Here is a 24404-nt window from a genome sequence, read left to right as displayed (position 1 = left end):
TTATGCCACCTTAGTTATTGAAACACCATTAATTTACAAGCTTAGATCTTCTAGAACAACTTTCCATTTCTAATGAATATATAATCATGCTTTTTGCAAAGGAATTATTCAAAGTATATCCCATATACTGAACTACCAAACTGGTAGTTCAGAGCGTGCAAATGAATTTCTCATCAGTGCAATCCATAAAAATCATGGAAATTCCTACAGTATAAGCCATATTTGCCTTCATGTGTTACACCTTTGCTCACAGCCTGCCTGTGAACTGGAGCCTGTTAAAAAAAACAAACTGTATTTTGTGCAGAAAATAAGTTTCTTGTCACAACTGAAACTTGTTACTGTTTTTCTTGCATTCTGGAGAGAAAAGTACTTTTTCTTCCTTGCTTTTTTCAGCTCTTTCCTTCCTGTGTTTCTGCAGAAGCACAGGGTGAGGGAGAGGAGGTGGAGTGTGAGAGGGAAGGGCTCCAACCTTGGAGATTTTTAATTTGAACTGTGTTGGAATGTACTTTCCTCATGATCACAACCTTTCATCCAGACTTAATGACATGATTGTTGTTATTAGCTTGTAATTTCAGCCTGAACACAAGAATTTTAAATCTAAAAATCTTAATCTTTTGGAGAACATTCAGTTTTCATGGGATGGGGGGGAACCTCTTTAGGACATGTTCTGTTGTGGGCTTCTGAAGGGAGACACTTGCAGTGATTTTCCTAAGAAAACTGAGATTAAAGGCCTGATAGGAATAAACTTTCTGCAAGTTAGGGAACTGCTGGGACATTCAGGGCACGGATTTAAGAGCCCAAACCTCCCCCAGGTGTGTTTTAGCAGGTTCCCAGTAGCACAGAGGGAGGGGGAGAGGAGGACCAAGGGACTCACTGCTTTGTAAGGCAGCAAGAGAAAGCAAATCCTGCCATTTCCCTGCTCCTGGTCAGCTCACTGCTCCTCAGAAAGTAATGCATCTCCTCGTGCTCCCCTGAGCAAGTGTCATAGCAAGAATACCAGCAATTGGACTGTTTCACTAATAAAATAAAACAACTTTGCCTGGTTTAGAGTTCTGGGGACAGAGAAAGCTCAAAGCTTTTCTCAAAGTTGAAAGGAAAAGGCTGCAAGGTTGCCATTAAAAAGGAAATTATTTTAACTGCTTCTTGCTTCTGACAACTTGGAAACCCCAATCCTCTCTAAAAAGGGGTGTTTTCAGTCCAAAGCAGGTGGCAAAACGCTTTTCCTGTATAACTGAGAATTTCAGTCTCTGCTGTGACTCCAAATCTTAGTGCAGCTTCACTGGAGTGCAGCAGGATTCCCTGCTGACAGCATGGGAGTGGGATGGTAGGGAAGTTAAGCAGGGGGATAGGAAAAAGGCTATTTTAATTTGGGAGTGTGAACAGAGTCAGCCTACCAGCATTATAATTGTCTGTATGCTGAGACAATGCTGCCTGCTGTTGATGTCCCTACTCTTTCTTGGCTTTTGTTGGTCTGGGAGTTGCTCAGGACAATCAGATGCTCCTGTAGGTTTGGGAGCACGGGCACAGCTCTGTGGATTTGCAGCCCCACAGCTTGGGACCAGGTTATTTCAGGTATGACACGAACATAACAGGAGTTAGAAAGCAGAGCAGCTCCAGACAGTTTGGGCAGGAGGTGCAGTGCTGTTCCACCAGGGGCCTGGGGAAATCCAGCTGATAATGGCCTGTGTGTTCCTGGTTGGGTTTGCAACAGCCTCCTGGTTTTTCCATGGGTTCCCAGGGACAGCCAGGTGTGAGGAGTGGATGTTCCCTTGCTCGCAGTCCCCCCAAAGCAGCAGAGGTGGGAATGAGCCCCTTGTGTGCCCTCCCAGCAGGAGGAATCCCAATGGGAAGCAACAGCAAATGGATGAGGGGTGGTGGCTGGAGGCTCCCTGGAACCTGGAGCAGAGCCTGGCCCCTTCCCAGGGAGGGCTGTCATTCCTGCAGACCTCTGTCCAGCCCCACTGCTGCCTCTGTGTGTCCCATTCATTGGCTGCAGGTGCTTCTTCCCCACCATCCCTGGGGTCACGCTGGGAATGTCCTGTGGGCCAGGCCAGGCCGGACACGGGGACACTGGGGCTGCAATAAGGAGCAAATGAACAATGATGGGCAGGAAAGCTGAGCTGGTTCTTGATGTGAACCAGTGTAGGAAACTTCAGGCAAGAATGGATATTATTTATGGGTGTCTTCCCATTGTAGCTGTTAGAAATGCTTAACGTCCTACAGATGTCAGTATTTTATTTCTCCTGCAATGCTGCTGTTGGCTGTGCCACACCAGCTCCTGCTGGAGCAATCTCCAGAGTTCTGGCTCCTGTGGGATACCTGGCTCTTTAATTCCCACTCACTCAAGACAGATCAGCTCTTCCTCCCGATCAGAGGTGGTGCATGGAAGTCCCTGCAGTATCATGTGTGGTCCTGGCAGCCAAGACCTTGTGAAACCATTTTCTGCAGCAGTTGGCCCCGTGTGGCCCAAGGCACAGACCCCCTGCAATAGCCACGAGGGACACTCCTCATGTTTGCTCTGACAGAGGGCACAGATCACCTCTCTCTGAACCAGGCAGCCTGCTGTGCTCGTTCTTTCCAGGGGAGAAGTGTTCCAAGTGTTTGGAGCCACTTGTGGAGTTGTAGGTGGGGAAGGGATGCCACATAACCCAGTTGTCCTCGTGCTGCTGGCCTTGGATGTGCAGGGCTGGGAGTGGAGGGGTGAGGCTGGGAATCCCCACACCTGGAAGGCTTGGAATGCCTCTGAGGATTTTTTGTCAGCCTCCTGCCTCCAACCCCGATCAGCTGCACATTCTCTCAGTGCTTAAACCCAGGCCCTTCTGGCTGAATGTGCTGAATGAATCAGATTTCAAAAACAAATCCCCGGGTAATTCCACTTCTGCCTGAGCATGGCACAGCCATTGCCCAATCTGTGCCATTTCCAGGAGGATCCTGCCTGTTCCTGAGTGTGAGGAGCAAAAAGAACAAACCCCCAAACTTTGCTGTGCTTTGCTTTAGCTCCAGGGAGGATCCAGTTACTCCTTTACCCACCACCTTAAGGTAGCAAGGCCAGCAATACCCAAGTGTTGCCCCAGCCCTGTTAGGATGGTTATTTCATGAAAGGAAATAAAACAAATGACAGTTTAATCCTTTCCTGAAAGCTCTTTGGACACAGATGGCTAACTAGCCATAACAGAGACACTGTTCCTGGTGAAGTGAACAAAAAATAAATGCCTTACTGTATAATAAATAATCCCAGTCAGATGTTCCTGTTTCATTTTGTTGATAAATTGCTGCATAATCATGGGTGAAGGAAAAATAGCTCAATAATTTTAATCTGTCTTTCCTTTTCAATGCATAAATAACATGTAAAGAAATTTAAAAGAAATTACTGTTTTTCTTGGCAAAAAAGACTTTAAAATGTCACCAAAGCAGCCTGAATCTTAGATCTATTATCTACCCCTTTTTCTCCCCCCCCCCCCCCTTTTTGATAGGCTTTTGCTTTTTCTCTTGAGGTAATGAACATTACTGAGTGGGGGTCTAGTAGAGGTTAAGAAATGAGGGAATTTCCCTCGAGGGAGGAGATGAGAGGGGAAAATGAACCTTGTGACAGATGTTACATTGCTTAATGCACTACTGGAAGATACTCAGATGCTCTGGAAATAACCTATTAAAGACACCACAAGCTGCAGTGCACAGCATTAAGGTCATCCAAAACTTCTCCTTTCAAGATTTTCTCTTTCACTCTCTCACGTGTAACGTTGCCAAATTTAATCATTTAGGCTGAACTACTTCTCGCCAGGTTTTTGCCTTTGGCAGACTCTGCTGTCATTAGTTGCTGAAAGTTTCATCTGAAGCTGCTCATCCATTTCAGTGAGCGAGACTGGAGGGACTTTGCCCATAAATCCCCAAGGAAAAAGGCTCTAAAAACTTTATTTTGCAGATGCCAGGCGTGCAGAACGACTTGGCACATTGCAAACCTCCTGGAGCCTTGGGGTGGCCCCTTCCTGCCCTGCAGGAGCTTTTGGGTGGCCCCTGGGAGGGCTGTGGGCTGGTGCCTCTGTGGTTCTGGGCCCTCCTTCCCTTCTGCAGGAGATGCTGAGGCTGTGGCAGCCCCGGTGGAGCAGTGGCAGCCCCGGTGGAGCAGTGGCAGCCCTGCTGCTGCCTCTCCAGCCTTCCTTGTCCTCTTCATCCCAGCCAGGGGGCTTTGGGATCCTTCTCTCCCCTGCCCCAGGACTGGTCCCTGTTCAGGACACCAACTCGGGCTCCTGTGCATGGTGTAATGGAAATACTAATGCTGATGAGGCTTTTCTTCTCAGTTTGTGCACGTGCTGTTTTCCAGTGTGGGAAATGGCCTGTCCCACGTGCTGGGGCCCGTGGCAGATAGTTTTTATTTAGTGTAATGGAAGCTGGTGTCAGCTGCGGTCACAGGTTTGATTTTCCATCTCAAGGAGTGTAAATGTTTGGAGGTCCCCCTTGGGAGATGAGCCCTGGGAGTGGGGCATCAGCCAGAGAGCTGCTAAGTGAGACTCAGAGAAGAAGAGGCTTGGTTGAAAAGGTGAATAATTGAAGCTGCAGCTTGTGTCCTTGTCAGAGCTGATGGGATTCACAGGGCAAACAGAGTTGTAGATAACTGGGGGAATGTTCTGCTCAGGAGGCTTGTTATTAAAATCCACGTTCCACTCAGAGAACACACGGGTGTTTATGGAGATGTTTAACAGGGATGGAATCAAACCTTGGAAAGGGATGTGCTGCAATATTCCTGATGTAGAGAGGCATGAGGAGGTCTGTGAGTGTTTTCAAGGCACGGATGGCTCTGTGTTGGGACAGGAGTTCCAGAGGGAGGCATCAGGAATGCTGAGTGCTGCTGTGCTCCCAGATCCTGTCACTGAACAAAGGCAATCAGTTCACAGTGTTACTGTAAATGGGGGCACGAGGGAGTGCAGTTCATGTTCCTGCTTGTGTGTGTCTCCCTCCAGCCCCTCCCTACCAAAAACATTTGAATACTTCCCTTCCTCGTTTTTTCCCAAGTTTGTAGTGTGCCAGTGGCCCTGGTTTTATTTGATAAATGAATGTGACATTAGTGATGCTTGATCAGGGTGTTCTGAATGGAAGCGTTGGGTCGAACCTACACATGGGCTTAAAATTCAAGTTTGAAAAACACAGGCCCAGGTGACAATGGGATGAACAAAATGCAGTGGAATATCAGTGTGTGAGTGAGGTCTGTGCTCTCTGAGAGGACACTGCAGCCCCTGGAGTGGGTCACAGGTTATCCAGTGAGCCACAGGAATCACTCTCTGGGACATGGCAAAAGAGACAAGGAAACACAAAGCTGGGTTTTTTCTGAGATGTGTCACTATTGACTGGCTTTTGCAGCCATCCCATAGGTTACATTTGCTAGTGGAATGTTTGGAAGAGCATGTTACAAAGTCCAGTTGGTTTCATGCCAGACAGTCACTCCCCTCTTTGCTCTTGAGATGGTGATCCAAAAAGTCAGACTATCCCATCTTTCTTAATATTGCACTGAAAAGTAAATTACAATAACTGAAGCACACTTAAAAGAACTCAAGCTCTTTCTAATTATGTGTAACCCCTGCCAAACACTTGTAAGCAGACAGCATTAATTTTTATTTTTTTTTTTTTTCTATGGGAGAGTCAGAAAAAAGTTCCATGTGAGAAAGTGGCGTGTTTCCACTTCAGTAACAAATGTGGGGTTATGTTTTGAATGGAAATCTCTCAACAATTGTCAGGAATAAAATGCAGGTTATTTTTTTCCAGGAAGGTGTAGGTTCTTATGGAGACAGTTTGTTTCCCAGTGTGCATAATAAATGGTAGCAGTGACAGTGAATAACCCCAGCAAGAGTGGGTGCAATGTGAAGTGCTGTACAGTGGGAATCAGGGTAATAAATGTTGGGCTGTATGATATGATGTAGAGTTAAAGCTGTTGCTTCACTTCAGGCTTTTTTATTTGGTTATTGTCACTGCAAAGCTTCCCAGGAAGGTCTAGGTAAGAAAATCATTATTCTTAATTAATCAGACAGCAGCCTTGGTGAGTGCTGACACTCGGGGCTCGGGATGTTCTGCAGGGTGTCAATGGCTGTTCCCTTCTCAGAGGTATAAAATGCTTGACTGTGCGAGGCAGGGTTCTCTGCGAGCTGAATTCCTGGGTTTGGGCAGAGTTTTGTGTGTGGCCAGACCATCTGAGGAGGGGATGAAGCCCCTCCTTGCCCTCCCCTTGTCCTTCAGACAGGACAAGAGCGGCAAGAAGTGAAGTGCAGTGTGGTGTTTGCTCACTGGCAGCAAGACAGAGCAAAGCAACAAGGTATAAGAAGGAGTTTCAAGGAGATGAAGAGTAAAGTTCTGGACTCTTAACTTTGGTTAATCTCTGTCACCTGCCATAAGGCTCCCATATCTCTGAGCCTGAGAAGGCCCCGTTCTGTCCAGTTCATTTTAATTGCTGCATTTAAATATGTGTGTAAAAAAACAACAACAAAACTCCATCTGCATGGAACCAAATTTGATATTTTCTCCCCCTCTTAATGCGATCCCATGAATTTCTGGCATTGTTGTAGCCCATGTACTAAGGGTCCCATGCAGAGAGCAAACAATACAGCAGTGAGAAGACAGATGCTCTGCTAATGGGAAACCAAGGAGGAGAGAGTCTGTGAGGGATTACAGGCAGCCTGGGGTTGGAATACATTATTAGCATAGCACCCAATTCAGAAATTGGTTTTCAGAATTAAATGCCTGAAGCATTTTGGAAAAAAAAAAAAAAAAACAAAAAAAAAAAACCAAAAAAAACACAACCTCCTTATCATCTCTCTCAAAAGGTCTCAAAGCATAAAAGAGCAGGGATCTCAGGTCTGGGCTGAGCAGTGCTGTTGGGTGACTCTGCAGTGCAGCAGCAGTGAATTGTGGATTTTACAGCTTCATTCCATTGCCGGGGCAGCAGCTGCCACACCCACTGCAATGTAACCCAGCTCTGCCTGCACGAACCTTCAGCAGGTTTGGAACATCCTCATCAAAGAAGAGAACGGGCCTGAATGGGATTCCAGGGGCTGTTTCCAGGAGGAAGGTTTTGTTTTGCTGAGTGCAGAACCAGCAGGGAAGAGCAGCAGCCCCTCCTTGGGCACGGCCAGGCGTGTGAAGGAGAAGCAGCAACGTGTCTTTGCAAAGATCTGACATTGCCTAAGGTGGAAGGTTTGTGGGTCCTGGAGCCCTTTTTCAGGCTTTTCATTCTTTTGTGAAGGTTTCTCTCCTGAAAAATCACGATGAGAACATGGAACTTTAAAAAGACCCTGGTAGACAACCAAGGTTTGCTGAGGGCAGGCAGGAGAAATTGTTCCTCATAATACTTGGTGGGATTATCCTCCGTGCATAATTGTTCATTGTATGCTCAAAATTCATTGTTAATTTCTTTTAGATATATTGCACATTAGACAGAAGGGTTATAAACCCCAAGATTATCACAGGAGGACACTAACAGGCCTAAATATTCAGGACAGAAGGGGACTTGTTTTCCTCTTACATTGAAACAAAGACTCTTGGACAGGATCATTAGAGATTTTTTTTTTTGCCTGTTTGATAATCAAAGTATATTGGACAGCAAACAAAAGAAATGTTCAGCCAGCCAAGGCTTCTACTTTATTTTTATTCTTCTATTTTAACATAATTAACATATTTCTCAAGGTTTATTTAGTTTCCCAGAGTCTTGTTTTATGTAAGTATCATTGGGGAGCTTGATTACAAAGTCTTGATTTGTGCATATAAAGTGAGATTTTATTACCCTGGGAGAGAAGTCAAGGACAAGGTAAATATGGGAGAAAACAGCTGAGAAAAAATTAAGAAATTGGGAAAAATGATATGCCATCTCCTCCTCTTGCACTTGTTTTCTTTGCATCCTGGTGTAACGAGGATTGTTCTCCTAAATCACAGAAGGGAGAGTAAAGGGTGGCAACTTTTCAGCTTTGAATTTCAGAGCTGTTCTTTTTTATAACAACTCCTTTCGATGTTTTTATATGTGCTCAATGACCATCTGTAACGAATATTTGGGAAAGTTCAAAATTACACTTCATTTTTGTCGTGGATGCCGAGTGTCTGGAGACTTGCAAATGTTCCCCTCAGCTGGAGATTGGTCCCTATTTACAGCTCTGCCAAGAAAACACTTTGCTTTAGGAAGAGTCTGGCACAAGTGAAGCCCTTGGACAGCTGGGCTGGGGTTGATTGTTGACACCCCAGATGACGCTGGACACGTGAACACCTCGTGAACAGGACACAGAGCTGGCATTTGGCCTCTCCACGAGGGTCCTGCCCCTCAGCCCCTCTTGCTTCACTGTTTCACCTCAGCCTGTTTCTCACCTCTCCAGATGATAAGGGAGGGTTGATGTGCTCAGAAGCTCTTTTTTTCCCCCCTCGGTTGTGTCAGCAATAAAAAAGGCTGTGAGGCTGTGTGGTGTAACCTTCCCTCCTCCTGCAATGCCCCCTCTGGGACCAGCCACGCTGGGAACCCGTCAGGGAGCTCCTGGTGTGCTCAGGGACAATAAAGAGGCCATTCTGCTTTGTCTGCAGCTCCTCTCTCATTGCACACACGAGATTTGTGAAGGTTATTAATAATCAAGTGCTTCAAAGGCAGAGGTTGACAATTTTAATTAAGTATTTTAAGACTTTGCAAGCTCTGCTTCTGAAATGGAAAATTTAGCACAGCAGCCTTGTTTGAACCCCCCAAATTAAGAACAAACAGAAGTTGACAGGTGTGCTGCCCAAACATCAAGGAAGTCCTTTATTGGTCACCACTGAACAGCAGTGTCCCCAGCACTGCCATCCTGTAGACAGTGGGGTCAGAGCTGCTATTCCTTTCCAGCCCAAATAGATGGAAAACACAAGCAGAGCTGAATCCAAACCCCTGATTGAGGGGGTTTGACTGAACTAGGCCTCCAGTTTGTCTGGGATCAGTCCTGTGGTCAGAGAGAGGAGAGGGTAGTGGCAAAGGACAGCTCCCCGAGCCCATGAAATATTTTATCACTGTTGTTGGACTTTACTGCCATTTTGCAAAGTCTTCTTGGTTGGGTAATCCAGTTCTGGATGTGTTTGACTAATAAGAATTCTCTTGTTAAAAACAAATCATGGTTTTAATTTAATAGGGTTAGTCATATAAAGCGTGATTTTGTGTCAGCAGAGCCTTTCTTTCTGACAAACACTGTAATTTACGACAATCTAGTTAGCAATAAATGACATTAATCTGACCACTGCGCCATTCTGTTCCTGGGGAATAATGTTGCCTCTTAATCAATAGCTGGGTGAATGCTCCTTTGCATTCCTTATCAAATGACAGCCAGATGGTGCTGGTAAATTCATTCCAGCAGGATTGTAGAATTAGCTGGGTTTGTAGTGTTGTTAATCCTCTGCTGTCTGTGCCACCAGGAGCTGCCCACCTGTTTGCAGTGAGCTCTCAGCCCTAGGAAGCAGTCTGGCCAGGGGGTTACTCAGCCTCGGGGCAGCCCAGGAGCATCCCAAGCACTGAAGCCTTTTTTTTCTGCAGCAGGAAGAAGAGGGGAAAAGCAAAGCAAAGCAGTGTCTTGCAGAAATACATGCCCAGCTCTGTGTTTGTTCCTCAGCACCCTGGTCCCTCCTGATGAAGTCTGAAAGGCTGCAGGAGCTGTGTTCCTTAGGGCTGACAGCTGCTATACCATCATTTACGGGCTCCTGGGCCATCAGAGTGTCCACCAGACCTTTTCCTTCATAATCACTTTGTTGCATAGCAACAATAATTTTGCCTCCAGCCTATTGATCCAACAGAACGTGTAATCCCTCCACACCAATCCAAAGGGAAGCATATGGCAGCTCTGGGCTGGGAACCACTGGCTTTTGAAGTGAGGGGCAGTTAATCCCCACTTAACCAGGGGGGGAATGGAGTGAGCCCTAAGCTCTGCTGGGGCTTGGAGGATGCTTTAGATGCCTGAGCCAATTAACCTGTGTTCTGGGAGGAGTCTGCTTCACACTCATCCTCCCCTTCCTCATCTTTTCTCTTGTGCAGCTCCAGTACATTCCTGGTGGGCTTTGCTGCAATAATCATTCCTAGGGCACAGAGACCCCCCCTGTGCAGCACTGAGATGGGCTGAGATGGGGCAGCAGAGGGTGAGGGGCAAGCTCAGCCCCTGCAAGCACCAGTTCCAGAATTACATGGCTGGAATTCCTCAGGCCTATTGCTCCTAGGGCAGTGGTTTGGTAGGTCAGTCATCCATCCTGATAAACTGGGTGGTGTTTTTATACCCCTAAACTCAGGACTTTGGCATCTGAAACAGGATCTGCTTTGGGGACACGAGTGTAAAGTTAAGGTCAGAAACACTCAGAGCTTTGGTGCCACACAGGCAAAATATTTCCCCCCAGCAGGGGCACAGGGTGGCACCTGGGCTTGGATCATCTGAATGAGGTATCAGTGCTGCCAGAGTGTGCAGGGAGCCCAAGCTCTGAGTGCACTGCTAGATCTTCCCTGGGTAAAAAGCTGCCCACAAGGCAGCTAAATCCTCCCTAGGCCTGTCTTCATTTTTCTCACTTGCATCTAGCACTGAGTGAAGTGTAGGTCCAAAGTCTGAGGTTTCTAATTTGAGCAGGATTTGGGAGGTAAGTCCTGTGTTATTGAAAACAACCCCCAAAAGAGTCAACTCCAGCTAATTTCCACACATCAAACACAAACTCGCCAAACAGGCTTTAAAAATAAAAATCAAAATAATGTTGTCACAGTGGAAATGTCAGTGGAAGTATTGTAGGGGATGCAGATTGGTACCTGAACATGCTGTGAGAGCCAAGGGAAGGCTTCCAGTTCTCTGTCTCCCAAACCTCTGTGTGGTTTGCTGTCATGAGCAGCACAGGCTGGAAAACAGCACAGCCTTCACCTAAAAGGTATTTCTGTGGCTAGAGGAGTGGCTACTAATAATCCTTTCTTTTCTATCCTTTGAACAGTATTCAGGTTTTCAGCAAACAGCAGACAAGTGCTTTGTGTGTGGACACCTCATAATGGAAATGGTAAGAGACCTAAATTCCTGCCAGGGGGTAGCTCACTGTTCCTGGGCTTTGGGGAGTGCTCTGCTTCTTTGCAGCCTGAGATCATGGGAGGCTGCTGTCAGTTACAAAAAAAAATAAAAAATGGAATTTTAATACTAAAGGGGGAAAATACAGCACAACTTTGTATGAGAACACGGCAAAGGAAGACAGGTTGTGCTCTGTAAGGCTGTAGGTAACGGGTGGGTGGAATCTGGGCTAGAGTGGAGAAGGGCATTATCAATATTCCTGAGGTTTGTCACCCACTCTTTGACTTGCTTTATTTACCCTCTGTCGCTTGCTTCTTGTCATTTAAAATGCAGTGTTGCCACTGGGATTTGTAGGGAGCCAGGAGTGAGAGTTACTTTTGTAATAAAAAAAAAAATCAGAGGGCTCCGGGTCGGGCCAGATAGCGCTGGCACCATTTCAGTGGGTGAAAGGAGGAAGAGTTTAGTCTGCTCTTCCTAGGCAGAAATTCCCAAACAAAATGAAGTGGCTTGCACAACACATCCTGTACATATCTATTTTCCTCTCGCTTTCACGTGTGCCTGAACCTCGGCGTGCCTCAGAGCAGTAACTGCTGCCTTGCACACACGGAGGTTCAGTAGGAGCTGGAACGGAGACTTCACTAATGAGGATTCTGGCTCATATCCTGGCACCACTGGTTGGACAAGGATATTGTTCGTTTTAGCCCAAGAGCAAATTTCTGGGGTTGTGTCATGCTGGGAGGGGGAGGGGGATCCCGACTCGCAGGCTTTGAGCTGGCCCTTAATTGCAGAATCCCAGGCAAGAGTCCACAATGGCTCGTTGGTGCAGCTCAGTAGCTGGAAGCTTGGCAGGTGCTCGTCTGCCTTTCTCCCATCAGCAAGTGTGCTCTGGCAGAAGGAAACAGCTCTGGGAGCTCCAGGAATTAAACAGTGTTACTTGGCTAATTCCTGCGGGTTCCTCGCTGGGAATGTGGCCCGGCCGTGCCCCCGAGCCAGCCCAGGGCAGAGCTGGGGCTGGGCTGGGCTGGGCTGGGCTGGGCTGAGCTGGGCTCAGAGCTGGGCTGGGCTCAGGGCAGAGCTGAGCTAGGTGAGCCCTGGGCAGTGCCCCCCGAGCCCTTGGGCTGCCTCCACAGCAGCACAGCGGAGGTGTGAGCAGTTTCTGGCCAGGAACAGGCTTGCAGGTCAAACAGAGCCTGATGGCACTCACTGAACACAAAGCTACAGGGCTTCATTAGAGAGGAAACAAAGGTTACATTAAATTGGCTTTTTTTTCCTATGTGCCACTTCTTATTTCCTGTTGATTTGATCTTCATTCATAAAATCATCTACAGGGCCACGAGAGCTTGGGCTGTGGAGATTTGTCATCTTGAGCTTACTAGCATCTCCAAGCTGAGCACTGCTGCTGGCAGATGCTTTTGGAAATTACCTTCCAAAGGTATTTTTTACACCTGAAGTGAATGGAGGTGCTCCTATAACCTGTTGAGAGCTGCCTGAAGATGATACTGTGTCTCACTCTCCTCCTTGATGTCCCAGTGCCACACTGGGTGTTCCATACAAGGATGCCAGGAGGGAGGGGATCCATTCTGAAGTACCTCTAAAATGCAGGAGGGAAGGGCAGCATGGGAAAAGCCTGAGCAGTATCCAAACACATGGATACACATGGAATTCTATCAGAAACCAGTGGCCCTCTATGAGTGAGTGATAACCAGTCAGCAACTGTGGTGGATTAGGATCTTTAATTTATAAAGGGACACCTCTTTAATTGCTTGTTTTGTTATTTTACTTTTTGAGGTTGAGCAATGACCAGTTTGGATTCTGTCTGTCACAGCCTGTTGAATTCTGTGAAGTAACTCTGTATGCCATAATTTGGGATTTTCCAAGAAGTGGTCTGTGGAGCTGGGTTTAATTTCCACTGACAGTCCTGGCCCTGCAGAGCTGAAGCTGATGGGCATTAGCCTGATTTTCAGCTCTCTCTCTTCACTGGGAGAGTACTGAAACCCACTGGAATAAGCAAGTTTGATTGTTTTAAGAGGCCCCTTGCTGACAGATCTGCAGAGTGGTAATTTCATCCTGAAGTGCTTGTCTCACTGTTATTAGGAATGAGTGAGACACAGCAGTGTATGGGGGGTGGAAATCTCATGTACTCCTGTATCCACTCATTTTGTTGTTGGTTTCCTAAGATCTTACAGGCCCTTGGGAAGTCCTACCATCCTGGCTGCTTCCGCTGCGTGGTGTGTAACGAGTGTTTGGATGGGGTGCCCTTCACTGTGGACGTGGAGAACAATATTTACTGTGTCAAAGACTACCACACGTAAGTGCACACATGCACTGCATGCCTGGAAAATTGGAGCAGGTCAGTTAGTGAGATATTTACTCCCATGTCCCTCAACTGCTGCTTTCCTGTGTTGCATTTGTAAAGTATTTTAAAGTTTATTAAAGGGCACGTCCTGGGACCAGTGTGGCCAAGTGAGGCTGAAAATCAAGTTGTGTCAGAGGATGCTTTTCTCGGGGGCTGCTGTTTCAGGACTTGCAATACTAATTTTATCAGGCCAATTCTGCAGGTGGTGGAAGATCCTGCTGGCTGTTTGTGAGAGTTGAGCTTCTGATAGTGCACGACACGAGTGCAAGCTGTGTTAACCAAGACTGGACAGTGCACATGTAATTAGCAGTCAGTGTTAGAATGATTTCAGCCTTTCCAAACAAAAGGTATTGAGGTTTAAGGGATTGCTTTTGGACTTCTTTCTGATCCTGCTCAAAGGCAGGAAGATCTTAATTCCAGTCTACCAAAAGCTCAGTTTATGCAGCAAGAGTAAATCACTGGAGGTCAGGAAGACCTCAGCAATAAAGCTGGGGCAGGTCAGCCTCTCCCAAATCTCATTTTTGCTGAATACCATCAAACAATTAGAGGTGTCTCAAATCCTGTGGATCTCCATTTTGCTAAAAATGGTTAGAATAGCTCCCTTGGTTCTACTTTCTGAACAAGCTTTCAGTGTGATCTGAACACTCTCTTCTTGCTCCCTAGGGTTTTTGCACCAAAATGTGCTTCGTGTAACCAGCCAATCCTCCCAGCACAGGTACGTGTTCACATGCACTGGGGCCCTACAGAAAGCAGCTGCTGGCACAGAACACTTTCTGAAAACACACCAGATGCTTCTCCCCCATCTTCCACAATCTGTACTATGTTAGATACTACATTAAACACAGTTCAGCAGTAAAGTCACTCCCAAACCTTCCCCAGAGGTTGTATAGTCACACTACTTACGCAGCACAGGACTTGGGATCTTTAGGGGTGCCTTCCAGGTCCTGATTATGCTGTTAGAAATCTCATTGAATTGAAAACCCTGACTGGGGCTCCAAGAACAACCCAGACAGTAAAGCCCTTGAAAAGACATCTGATGGTCACCCTGCCCCTGTGAGAATCCCCCCCATTCTGTTGTCCTGGGGTGGCAACCAAAGTGCTTAAAGGCGTGGAAAAGGCAGCAGCCAAGCTGGCTAAAATGGCAGGCAGGTGAAAGCTGCTTGCACCTCCAGCCCCAGTGGTGTTAGCACAGTCTCACTTGAGCATTAACTGGGGCTCCCCCGTGCTCTGCTAGGGGCAGAACCCTCCAAGATCCCACGCCCACCTCCAGCACTCTGCATGTTCCCTTCATTTGTCATTAGCGTTTCTCTTCTTGGCCAGGTCTCACATAACTAAAAACCTCATACAGGCTGGGCCAGCACTGCTTGTGGTGGTGGTGGGTTGTGAGGAGAAAACCCCCTATGTAAATGTCCCTGAATTTGGATCTTTCTTACAAAACAACTTTTTTTTCTTTTAAAGAAAGAAAGAAAAGGGGGGGGAAAGGCAGTTTTCCTGCTGACTCACGACTAGCAGGAGCCACTCCACGTTCTTTCCCAGAGAGGTTCCCTAGGTTAGTTCAAGTCTAGCAGTGCAGGTACTGACTTGCCCATCGCTTCTCTCAGACACAGTCCACGTCATATCTGCTGCTCTAACCACTCCTGCAGCTGGAAACGAGGCAAGGCAACACATTTAATGAGCTCTGGCTTCAGGGGCTTCAGAGTGGATCAGGAAGGGAGCCTGGGAGGTTACTAGGAGGGTATGGGCTGCTCTGCAGGGCCTGGGGCTCAGCCAGGGATTACACAACTCCCCTGCACCCACCCTCACGCTGAGGTTTTGGCCTGTGCAGGTAATCACCTGCCAGACTGGTATGTCTGTCCTGTGGGGTGCACACAGTGACACGTGCATGTGCAAAAAGAGCTGTGCAGCAGAGGGTTTGAGGGGAGGACAAGTCCTGGAAAACCCACCAGGATGCCTACCAGGAACAGTTACCTAATCAGCAGGTTTGTGACTGGTCACTTGTTCAGATCTGGGTGCCCTTGGTGAATGATTTCATTTCAAAACTAATTTGTCCCTTGAGGATGAAGTTTTGGCTACACTTCCCAGATGAGTTCCCCAGCTTAGATGTGTCAGAGCCCTCCAGTGCTGCTGAGCCCAAGCAGAGGTGCAGGGCTGTGCCCCAGGGGATGGGACCTGAGGGGTGCCAGGGCTGTGCTGTGCAGGGGCAGAGGGGATCCCCCATGGGCACAGCTCTCCAAAGAGCCAGGCTGGGCACTCAGTGACACTTTGGAGGCACCACCCTCACTTTGTCTGTGCTGCCCCCCAGGGCTCCGAGGAGACCATCCGGGTGGTGTCGATGGACAAGGATTACCACGTGGAGTGCTACCACTGTGAGGTGAGCTGGGCCCCCTGCCCTCCCCACCCTGCTCTGGGCAGGTGTCTGACCCTCAGCAGGGCTGCACCTGCACGCCTGGGCACGGCCCTGCCCCACAGCTCCTGGGGGACGCCAGGGAGGAGGGCTGGGGTTGGGTTTTTAACCAACATAATAACTTCAAAGCTGCCTTTGATTGGTTGGGTTGAGTTTTCTCAATACTTCCAGATGGGGAGAGAACAAAGAGTAGGTGCCAGTTCTCTCTTTCCTCATCTCTGGATCCAGGCTGTAGAGCTCTCATCTGAGGAGACTTGAATTCACATGGCCTGTGCAGGGAAGAACCCTGACTGGAAGGCTTTTGTGGGGGGATCTGATTTTTCCCTTCTGAATTCTTTACTAGAAAAGAGATAAGGATACCACTGACTGTCACTTTTCTGGGAGTAGTTTCTTATTATGAGAACATTTAAACACGTGTTGTGGCAGATCAGTTTGTGGAATCAGTGCTCTTGATTTGGAGAGGAGAGCTGAGTTCATCATGAGCTCTGCATCCAGGAACATGAGGAGGGAACAAACTTTTAAGTTGGGATCAACCAAAAGCTTCCCTTTTGCTGTAGGTCTGGTGCTTGATATAACATCTGACTGTCCACACAGAGCCTGGCTTTCAGCACCAGAGGCAGCAGTGCTGTCTTCACACACTGTTGTGCAAAAAGGTTTTACAAAGAGCCTTCTGATTGAGGGAGAAATAACAAATTTCAGGACATCCTGAAATGTTATGTCCCTAAATGTAAGGAAGACCCCGTGCACTCAGCTGTCTCCTTCCAACAGAGACACCTGATACTCCATCCTGTTCTATTGATTTTTCAGGAGAAATGGGCCCAGGAAATGGAGGTACTTTGGAGAGCTGTACTTGCCTCCTCCTTCTTCCCCCAGCTATTGCTTTGTGCAGGCTTCCCCTCAGATGACAGCTCCCTCCCCTCCTCTCTCAGGCTATTGACTTGATGCTAGAATGTCCCACTGGGGGTTTATTTTCAGTTCTGTTTCATTATTCATTTCCCCATTCTCCTTCCCATTTGAGGCAGATCAAGCTGCCTCCACGTGTGCCCAGAGAGGCAGAGTGCATTTCTGTCAGCAGGGGCAGGTCACTGCCTCACAGCCTCACATCTGCTGCCAGGCTGGACAGCTGGCCCCAAATGCTGCTGGACAAGTTAGTGCTGGTATTTTGAGGGATGCTGCAGGAATTCTGTCATCCTCACCCAGTGGCCACACTGTCAGTGGTCAGGTTGGAAATTTTGCTGCTTTTCTGCATCTTCTCATTCAAGTGCAACCACTGCCCTTGTGCAGTTACACATCAACACACCCCCAGTGTGGACCTGGAACCCACTGGCAGGGTCTCTCCTTGCACAGAGGAAATTCCATGCTGGAAAAGCAAAAAGATGTCAACACTTGGCACATCTGTAGGGTGTCTCACACTGGTAAATTCTAATTTGAAATCTTACATCAATGGCTATAAAATTATTGCATAATATGTAGCAACACACAGAAAACTACCTTGGCAGAAACTTCAATTTTGGCCTCACTAAACTAACACTCCAGTTTCAAAGCTCACTTTAAAACCCATTTTCAGCCTTATTTCAGCATTGTAAAATCTGAGGATTTAAACTTGAGCTGTGAAAGGTGAAAAATCATACTTTGTGTCCAATTAACAGCTTTTCCTTCACTTTCAGTCTGAAGTAACCTATATGCCCAATTTTTTCCTTTTCCCCCTCTTTCTGTTAAGTGCATAGATACATACTCAGAATCTCTGGTTTCTCAGGACTGGTCACAGCAACAATTTTTTAACATATTTGAAACATCGAATCTGAGCACCAAATTTCCATGATTTTCAAATGGCCTCAAGGTTATAATGATGGCAGCTGAAAATCAGGGTTGTTCCTATTGCAGGGTACAGATTAGTCAGCAGGCAATTACTGGGAGCTGCTTTTCTGTTTCTCTCTGTTCCTGTTCTGTTGTTCCCCCCGTTGTCCCTATAGTTACATGCCAGTCCCAGAGGGACCAGCATTTTCAGTAAAGTTGGATAATTGGCCTTGAAGTCTTTCTTTTTTTTTTAATTCAAATTTCATTCCAAATTAGAGAAAGTGTAGTGCTGCTTCTCCACTCCTCTCATTCTCTGCTTGTGCTCTCTCTGCTCTTGTGCTGCAGAATCAGCTCCTTCTCTGTTCTAACCCCTCCCAGGTTGTATTTGTCAGGGTCAGTCCTTGCCCTGCTTTTTGGCCAATTTGCATCAATATTTCTTTAGCTGAAGGAGAGACCAGAATGGGAACAGTGGGGGGAGAAAGGCTGGGGGCTACTCTAGACTGCCCTCCTTGATTTCAGTGGTGTTGGGGTGTGATTGTCAGGGTGAGACTGTCAGGGTGATGGTCAGGCTGAGATTGTCAGGGTGATGGTCAGGGTCCCCCCACCCCAGCCTGGCTGGTTTTGGAGGCAGGGATGGAGCTCTCAGGTTGTGCAGGACAGGTCAGCAGGCTGTGAGATGCCTTGGCTGACTCCCTCACTCACTCACTGGAGGGTCTGTGTCTCTTCCAGGACTGTGGCTTGCAGCTCAATGATGAGGAAGGCCATCGCTGTTACCCCTTGGAGGGCCACCTGCTCTGCCACAGCTGTCACATCAGGCGCCTTAACATCAAACTGCCATCACATCCCCCTCCCAGCTACCCCATGCACGTCACAGAGCTCTGAGAGACATTGCCAGGATCAACTGAAAGAGAGGACAAGTATCTAAAAGTGACTTTCGCGTTCCTTTAAAGATGAGATTCCAGTAATAACCACCTAAACCAGCTATTTATTTTTTGAATCAGAGGTGAAGGGTCCTTTTCTGATCTTGTACATATGCATTCTTTTATCTAGACGTTTTCACTGAGGCACCATCTACTTGAACAAATAATTCACCACTAAACTGTAACTGTAAATGGCAGCATTTCTAAAACAATGGTACAAAGGGCTGTTCTGCACTCCCTACTCACTTCCTTCAGTGACTTCACCCGAGTGAGGAGTGGAGAATTACTTTCCAAAAGTTAGCACCTTATCATATTGCAGCAGGCATGATAAGATAAATGCTAGCATTTTAGCTAGTTTTGGTGAATTCTGGTCTTAGAGAACACTTGGATTGCCAGCAGTAGTGGGGAGGAGGCAGGGGGGTGTTTGTAGCCAGGACAGGTTTCAGCACAGCTACGGAACAGCATCCTGTGAGGCCAGTTCTCCATCCTACATCCTCCCACAGTCACCCAAAGACTGATTACTGGGCTTGTTCAAGAAATATGGCAAGCACTTCACGTAAAACCATGTTAGAGAGGATTATCTCCAAGAGGTGGGCACGTGCAGGGTTAGCAGCTGCAGGGTGGTACAGCCCCTGGAACTGCTGCCTGGGTACAAGGTAGCCGGGGTTTCAAAACTCACTCAATCAACTGGACCATCTGGCACTTAGGAAAGATTTCATCTGTCAAACCTGTTTGTTGTTTGATAGGGTTAGCTGCCCCTTTCTATGCAAAAGTACATTTGTCTTTATACTGCTTGTTTTATACAAGACTTCATCTGTTACCAACTGCTTTCTGATTGTATGTTGAGACATCATTAAAGAAAGAGAGGGACAGTGGTTTTGTATTCCCTTTTCAGCTTTGTGTTCTTTCCTGGATTACTTTTGAACTGATTAGGGGGATTGTCTTCGCTGGAAAACAAAGCACAGTTTAACAGAAATAAGAGTTTAGAGAGTCAGATCATTGAAACATTGGTATTTTCCAACAAGTATTAACTGTACATAGAATGTACACACTTCCATGTTTTGCATAAGCTTTTACAGTACCCTCAGAGCTCTGGGGGAAAATATATGTCTTCCATATAGGAAGTTAGATGAATCTTTTTTTATGGTTTGTTCTCTACCATGTGCTGATGATTTACATGCAAATCACACATCTGTATGTCTAAAAAATTCCATGCATTCTCGTGAGAATTGATCCAGCCTTCCTCAAGTCGCCGTTTATCACTGCTGTCTTTAACTTAGCGTTCCAACCTGCAATAAAATAAAATTCTTCTGCTCCAGAGGAAGTGGAAATTCCCGAGCAGATTCCCAGCATGTGGAGATGGGGACGTTTCCCTGGCAGTTCTGCCCACTCTGAGGGCCAGAGCGGTGCATTTGGAAGTGATGCCGTGTTCAGCTCCCCGGGCAGGCTGAGGAGATGACTTCTTTGGCAACACCAGGGCAGTTTAGTTTCTTATGCTCCATTGACTTCTAGAAAGCCATTTGTGGTGCTCTTGAAAAAAAAGCACAAAGAGCATCCAGTGGACACTAATTCCTAAGTGGAATAATTAACTCCCTTAACAGAACTTTTTGATAGTCTGGAATTTTCTTAGGGGGGAAGGGGGGGGGGGGGGGGGAAGCAGGAAAAATTCCTGAGAACTATTTTTGTCTGTTAGTAAGGAACAAAAGGTACACTTCCTGAACTTCTACCAGCCTTCCATTGGCCTAGATTAACCTGTCCTCCCTGAATGCTCCTGGGCAAGTCAGATGCTCCTTTAAAAAGTCATTTTCAAGTTAATAGATATCAGTTTAGAATTAACATATTTAATGTGAGCACCAGGCTTTGGAGGGATTGCAGTGCAATCAGTGCCCCATTTCTACACCGTGGCCCCAGAGGCCTGGCCTGCAAACCAGAAGCCAGTGGGTACATGTGCACTTTGCATTTGCAGACACTCCCTCTGTGTCCACAGTCAGCAGCCCAGCCTCAGGAGGAGTGGAATCGGGTGTGCCAGCAACTGCTAGAAAACAGGCAAAAATTGGTTTACACTGGCTGGGATGACTAGGTGGGTTCCTTAAGGTTATTACAAACATGGAAGGTACCAGAGGTTCAGGATAAACTTTTAGCACCAGCTGCAAGGCTTCTTCCCTTGAAGGAGGCTGCCTTGGCCCTCGTGCAGCCTCAGGTGTTTTCACTTGCTTGCCTTTACAGTGTAGACTAAGGAACCCAAAATAAGCAAAGAATCATTAAAATGCAGAGAGAAGGTTTGTGTCTGTTCCTGAGAGCAAATCATCCCATAGCAGCACTTGCTGGACTGGAAAAGTGCTTTGCTCTACCAGGAGAGAAGCAAACCCCCCAAGCTGACAGTGGCCAGAGCTGGAGGTGACTGACCCAGGCACTTGGACCTCTCAGGATCTTCACCTCCCTCAGGGGCAAGTTTCAGTTTCCAACATACTTCCCAAGGGACAGCAAACTCGACCATGTACATACCAGCCCTTTCCTTTCTTTTTTTTTTTTTTTTGAAAATGATCATCCTGTAAAACAGAATAATATTTAACTTTATTCCCCATGTTGATCTGTGAGCCTCTTGTAGTTCTCCACAGCTCTGATCTGTTAAGCATCATCATGGTACAAACACCAAAAGGTAATATCTCAGTACAGAATAAGCAATTTGTTTAAAACCAGAACGCAGCAGTTGTTGTTCCAGTGTATTTTCTATAGACAGATGCCTTCCATTACTGTATTATGAAGTACAGCTTTGCTTTTCCAGCATTTACTAGAAAAACTGGAGCTTGAGTGAAATTTGCCAGTTTGGGTTTTTGGTTTGATTCCCCCCAAATCAAAGAGAAAAATAAAATCAAACCTAAAATAACTATGTGCTGTACTCTTCAGTGCTACTGGCAGTTTCTGCACATTTTACCTCCTGCCTGGGAATTGTGTAGATGAGAAAGCTTCTTGTAGTGATTTTCTTACGGAGTATTCTTTAATCAGTTCAACGCAGATGTAAAACTCCCTGGGTCCATTTCATGACGTGATCATTCTTCAGAAGCCTTTGCTGTACTCTCAGAGTGTTTCCCTGAAGTTAAAACAGTAACAACCTGTTCTCATTTGCATCAGGACTCCACCTTTTCCCCGTGGGTGGGGGATCTCCCCACGCCCCTGCTGTTGTGGGGATGCAGAATCCCGTTCCAAAGAAAGGACCAAAATAGTCCTTTGCAAACAAAAAAAGCAAAAGAAGGCACTCAGATAACTGACCTGACCGAGACGGTTTGTTTGGGTTACTTTCCTTTCACTTGTGTGCACGTGTGTATATATTTTGTAAGGTGGAGCTTCAAAAGGAAAACATGGTTAGAGGAGCTCTTTAAGACCAGAAATTCCAGAGTAGTAAAGTAAACCAAAGCTCTAAAGGAGACAAAAGCTGCTTTCTTGTGTTTCAAGAAAAGTTTAAAAGTTTGTGATTCATCCTGTAACTAATGCCGTAACTAGAGTATATAATTTGACTTAAATTAAGTTTTCATTTGAGAAATATTTTCATTTTCTTTAAAAGAATATAGTTTTCTTCCAAGAACTTGGACCAACGTTGATTTTTATTTTGTAGGAAATATATAAATTCCCAGTTTGTATATCATGTAACTAGTTTACATGCTGAAAATATACATTAGTTTAACTATTTTTGTATATATATATCCTGTAAAACCTTTCAATGTGCTTCTGTCTTTTAGTCTTTAGAATTACTTGTGGTTTTGTGTTTCAGTGTTTGATTCCCTTGATTGTTGAAGAAAAAAATTGGGAAATGTAGATTTATTTATCTAAAGAAGAAGCTACTTGCTATCATCTTAAGTTATTTAATATTGAAGTCAGAAGTTTCATTTAACCTTAGATGCTATAATCTGCTTTTTTTCAATAAAGACATTTTGTAGTTATCTTTGGTTTTGCAGTTTGTCGTGTGTGTAAGAATTTTAGTTCTTTAAATCTAGGTGGGCACTAACCAATTTCCAGGAGAGCCTGGTATTGCCCACAGAAATGCCTGACTGATATTAATTGATTGCAGCTGCATTCATGAAAGATTCTGGTCCTCCAGTGCAAGTGTTACTAATTAAGGTCTAAAATATGCCCACAGCTAACGTTCTGCAGCTGCACTTCCAAAGGAATTTAGCCACTCTGGCAAGTTTTAATTAAGCTTTAACCAGTCTGGCTAGTTCACATATAGGACAGTCAGCAGTGAGGGACATTTGCTTTCCAAGACTTGCCATTATTTTTTGGAGTGTTCAGAAGAGACTTGCCTGGGCTGTGAGCTCACACAGCTCTAAGCACTTGGACCTTGGACCAGGGAATTTTCTCCATATTCTCGCTAAGTCACAGGAATTCAGAAACTGGAGCCAGAGCTCTGATGGGATCAGAGAGATGCATTTTTATGTATTTTACCTTTCTGAAGCTTTTTGCCACTTCCTTGTCTCAGCTTGGTCACGTTTACCTTCCTCACCCTGGTCCTGTTGGGCAGAACGTGCATCACTTCTGGTGTCTTGTCTCCAGCTGTGGCCTAGGGAAAGAGGACAAGAACCAGTTTCTTCCTTGTTTCCTCATATCCAGTGGCTTCCCTCTCCATTCAGCTGGTCAGCCTGCTCTCCCTGTGACTGTTCCCCCCTCCAGTGACTCACAGGAGTCCAGTATTCACAAGCTGCTCTTGCGGTGTGCTGCCACCCTCCCTTCAGAGAGGCCTCCCCAGCTCTGCCACCCTGGCTTGGCACAGCCCAGATGACTTCACAGCTGGAAATAAAACTTAACTGGAGGTTTTCCCACAGCGGCTATTTTGGCAGATTTTTTTTCTCTTGCACAGTCAGAATGGAAAGAGTTACAAATGCCACAATTGTTTGAGGGACACACAGTCTGCACTTCGGTGCTTTGAAACAGATGTACCACACTTCTGCAGGGCCTTCACATCCATGCTGTTTTCTCTCTCATTATTTTGAAAAATTCATTCAAAATGAGCAATTCATGCCCTCCTTGAAGGAAAAAGAAAAAAAAAAAAAAAAAAGGCACAAAGACCGGCCAACTCAAAGCATTTTAACAGGGCCCTAGCACATGGTGGACACAAATGCACTCCATAAAAACCTAGGACGTCTTAATGCAGCAAGAATTTCTACCAACTCATAATCAGCCTGACTGGAAAGAACTTAAAATACATCAAGTGCCCCTTGTGGGCCTCCATGCAGGAAATCCATGCTGGAAAATGAGCATCCTTTCATGGCAGGAAGGGGGTGAGTCAGGCCCGTGCTGTGCTGGGATCCCTGGCGTGGCAGCCAAGCCACAGCCCGGGAGTAGCGGAGCTGTTGCACCACACGTGGTTGCTAAATCTGGCGGGTAGATTTTTTTGGGAGGACTTTGCCCTCACCTTGCAGCTGTTGACTACTGCAGGGATTCAGGTGATGCCAGGGCTGATCAGAGACATTTGGCCAGTTATGGAAACCATGAGGAGTATGTGAACTAGCCTGGTGAGGCGTCTTCAGCTCAAACCCCTGGTACTCAGCTTTTAGTCCCCACAGGGCAGGGACTCCTGGAATAAATGAGGTTGGATGAGAGGCCATTTGATGCAACACCCCACCATCAACACACACACACACTCAAAGCAAAATAAATGCGTGTATATAAAAATCATGGAGTTGTTTATGTTGGCAGAGACCTCTGAGATCATCAAGTCCAGCCATTAATCCAGCACTGCCAGGGCCACCACTGAGCCATGTCCCCCTGAGTGCCACATCTACACAGCTTTTAAAGCCCTCCAGGAATGGTGACTCCAACACTGCCCAGGGCAGCTGTGCCAGGGCTGGACAACCCTTTCCATGAAGATGTTTTTCCCAGTGTCCAACCTGCCCCTCCCCTGGCCCAGCTGGAGGCCATTCCCTCTC

The 24404-nt window shown here is 46.5% G+C and overlaps 1 protein-coding gene across 1 annotated transcript in view; it reads left to right on the top strand.

Annotated features, from left to right (window-relative positions):
- Positions 1 to 22422, top strand: part of WTIP (WT1 interacting protein) — a 77582-nt gene extending 55160 nt beyond the window's left edge. The window contains exons 4-8 of the mRNA XM_027894530.1: positions 10939 to 11001; positions 13184 to 13314; positions 14026 to 14077; positions 15665 to 15733; positions 18293 to 22422. Coding sequence (XP_027750331.1) covers positions 10939 to 11001; positions 13184 to 13314; positions 14026 to 14077; positions 15665 to 15733; positions 18293 to 18445 — 468 coding nt within the window. The 3' untranslated portion in view covers positions 18446 to 22422. The remainder of the gene's footprint in view (positions 1 to 10938; positions 11002 to 13183; positions 13315 to 14025; positions 14078 to 15664; positions 15734 to 18292) is intronic.
- Positions 22423 to 24404: the final 1982 nt, after the last annotated feature.

This window comes from Empidonax traillii, unplaced genomic scaffold (genome assembly GCF_003031625.1).
Source record: "Empidonax traillii isolate 1590-97213 ecotype Southwest subspecies unplaced genomic scaffold, ASM303162v1 scaffold432:size744455, whole genome shotgun sequence".
Taxonomy (NCBI): domain Eukaryota; kingdom Metazoa; phylum Chordata; class Aves; order Passeriformes; family Tyrannidae; genus Empidonax; species Empidonax traillii.
This window is presented reverse-complemented; position numbering and strand designations above follow the sequence as displayed.